Genomic DNA, 2,076 nt, shown 5'->3' on the forward strand with positions numbered 1-2,076 from the left:
TTTTTTTTTTTTTTTGGTTTTTCGAGGCAGGGTTTCTCTGTAGCTTTGGTGCCTGTCCCGGAACTAGCTCTTGTAGACCAGGCTGGCCTCGAACTCACAGAGATCCGCCTGCCTCTGCTTCCTGAGTGCTGGGATTAAAGGCGTGCGCCACCACCGCCCGGCAAAAGACGGCGTTTTTATGGGAAAGAACGTAAGCTGAACACATCTGCATTGGGGAATTCTTCTGAGCTAGCGTCCGTCCCCCCCACCCCCCACACCCCCGGGAGCCGAGCTTTCCTCAGATACCTGTCATTTCAGCCATATGAGACTGCGGGATACCCATCACGTGGAAACAGGCCTCCATCTGCTGTGTCACCAGGGGTTTCGTGGGTGCCATGAAAACTACCTTGCCGGAAGGGAACCAGCGGTAGAAATTATACATGACCACCGCAGCAATGAAGGTCTTCCCCAGCCCGGTGGGCAGGCACACCAGGGTGTTGCAGAAGAGCGCGGTCCGGGAGATGTGCAGCTGGTAGTCGCGCACCGGGCAATTGGTGGGGTAAATCCACAGGCCGCCCGCAGCCGCGCAGAAGCCGCCGTCCTCGGGATCCAGCTGCTGTTCGGCCTCGTACGCCGCCACCAGCATCACGTCGTCATCGTCCTCCTCCTCCTGCAGCGCCTCCGCCACGGTGGCGGGCGAGCGCGCCTGGCCGCAGCCCGCAGCGCCGGCGCCGCGCACGAGGCTCGGGCCCCAAGTCTGGAAAAGCGTTCTCTGCCGTCCGCTCATGGTGCCCACCCGCAGCGGGGCTCCGCTGTCCCACCCGCCCGGCTGGCAGCGCAACCGCCGGGGCTCGGACGCCCATCAAGCTCCACCGTCGACACAGTGGAACCCGGGGGCGGGACTGGCCGCAGCCCGTCGAGTTGAAAACGCCGCCGTCTAGTTTGCGGCGGCGATGTGATTGGCTGCCAGTCCGGAAACCTGATGAAACGCATGCGTATTGTGCGCGGGTGGGGGGAGGGGAGGGGACGGTGTCTGAATTTGGTCTCCTTTTGCAAGTGTTTTGTATCTTTCTAAAGAAAGCGAAGGTGGTCCGGCCCTGTATTTATTGGAAAACTAAAACAAATAAGATTTATGTCTTGGGATTTTATTTTCTTCTTCCGTATGATTTTGTTTCACACAGACTCTTGCTGTGAGGCCCATTCTAGCCTGGAACTCATCATGTAGATCAAAATGACTGAACTGGCCATGTCCTGCCTCACCTTGCAAGGGGTTATAGGGGCTGCCAAGCGCTACAGGCATGCATTATGCATCCTATTACATAATAATTACAGGCTTAGAGCAATAAGCATCCCTGTGCAGTTCTGGCAGCCATAGCTTTCTACCTCAGACTTGGCTTACCGGTACAAATCGGTCCAGTCAATTACTGAAGCAAAGCACAAGCACATCATACTGTTGTACGCCACCCTCACTGTCGGAAAGAGGTATTTTAAGTGGAGCTGGAGCTTCATTACCGTGTTTTGTTCAAGTTTCTAAATCGTTTGTACACAAAAGTCTGCCGTTTGGTTTGGGGGCGGTTTGCATTAACCTTTGTGTAAATAATATTTTGATGGGCAGGACTAAGTCAATTCAGATGAGATTAGGGTAGAACTAGATAAAATGAGATGCAAACCCGAATGCAGTTATTTTCTTTAAACGTTTTGCTATCTGTACCTCTAAAGACGTGGTAGGCTGTAAACAAGCGTGGGTAATGACTGCCCAGAGAATGCCTCACAAAGCATCAAACTAAGGAGGTTTGATATCATCACTGCAACCTGTTGGCAAAGCCAGCCCCAGAGATTTCTCATTCTACTCAATGGAGTCCTCACAGTACAGCCTTGACATCACGTGAGTCCTTTTAGGATCACGGTGGCCCCGCCCCTGAGTGGACCAAGGCTCGTTCGCTCAAAAAGACGGACCTCCCGTCCGGCAAGCACCGCGCATGCCCTGGCCACGTCCCGGGGGTGGGGCTTCGCAGGACTGGCGGGCTGGCTCAGACAGGCGGAGGCCCCACCCCTAAAGATTGGCGCAACTCGGGCCACGCCCCAGGGGCGGGGCCT

At 55.3% G+C, this 2,076-nt stretch overlaps 1 protein-coding gene across 4 annotated transcripts in view; it reads right to left on the bottom strand.

Moving 5' to 3' along the window:
- Positions 1–766, bottom strand: part of Fancm (FA complementation group M) — a 43,019-nt gene extending 42,253 nt beyond the window's left edge. For all 4 annotated transcript variants that reach the window (XM_057783311.1, XM_057783310.1, XM_057783309.1 and 1 more), the window contains exon 1: positions 286–766. In XM_057783311.1, the coding sequence (XP_057639294.1) occupies positions 286–766 (481 nt within the window). The remainder of the gene's footprint in view (positions 1–285) is intronic.
- Positions 767–2,076: the final 1,310 nt, after the last annotated feature.

This window comes from Chionomys nivalis, chromosome 10, assembly GCF_950005125.1.
Source record: "Chionomys nivalis chromosome 10, mChiNiv1.1, whole genome shotgun sequence".
Taxonomy (NCBI): Eukaryota; Metazoa; Chordata; class Mammalia; order Rodentia; family Cricetidae; genus Chionomys; species Chionomys nivalis.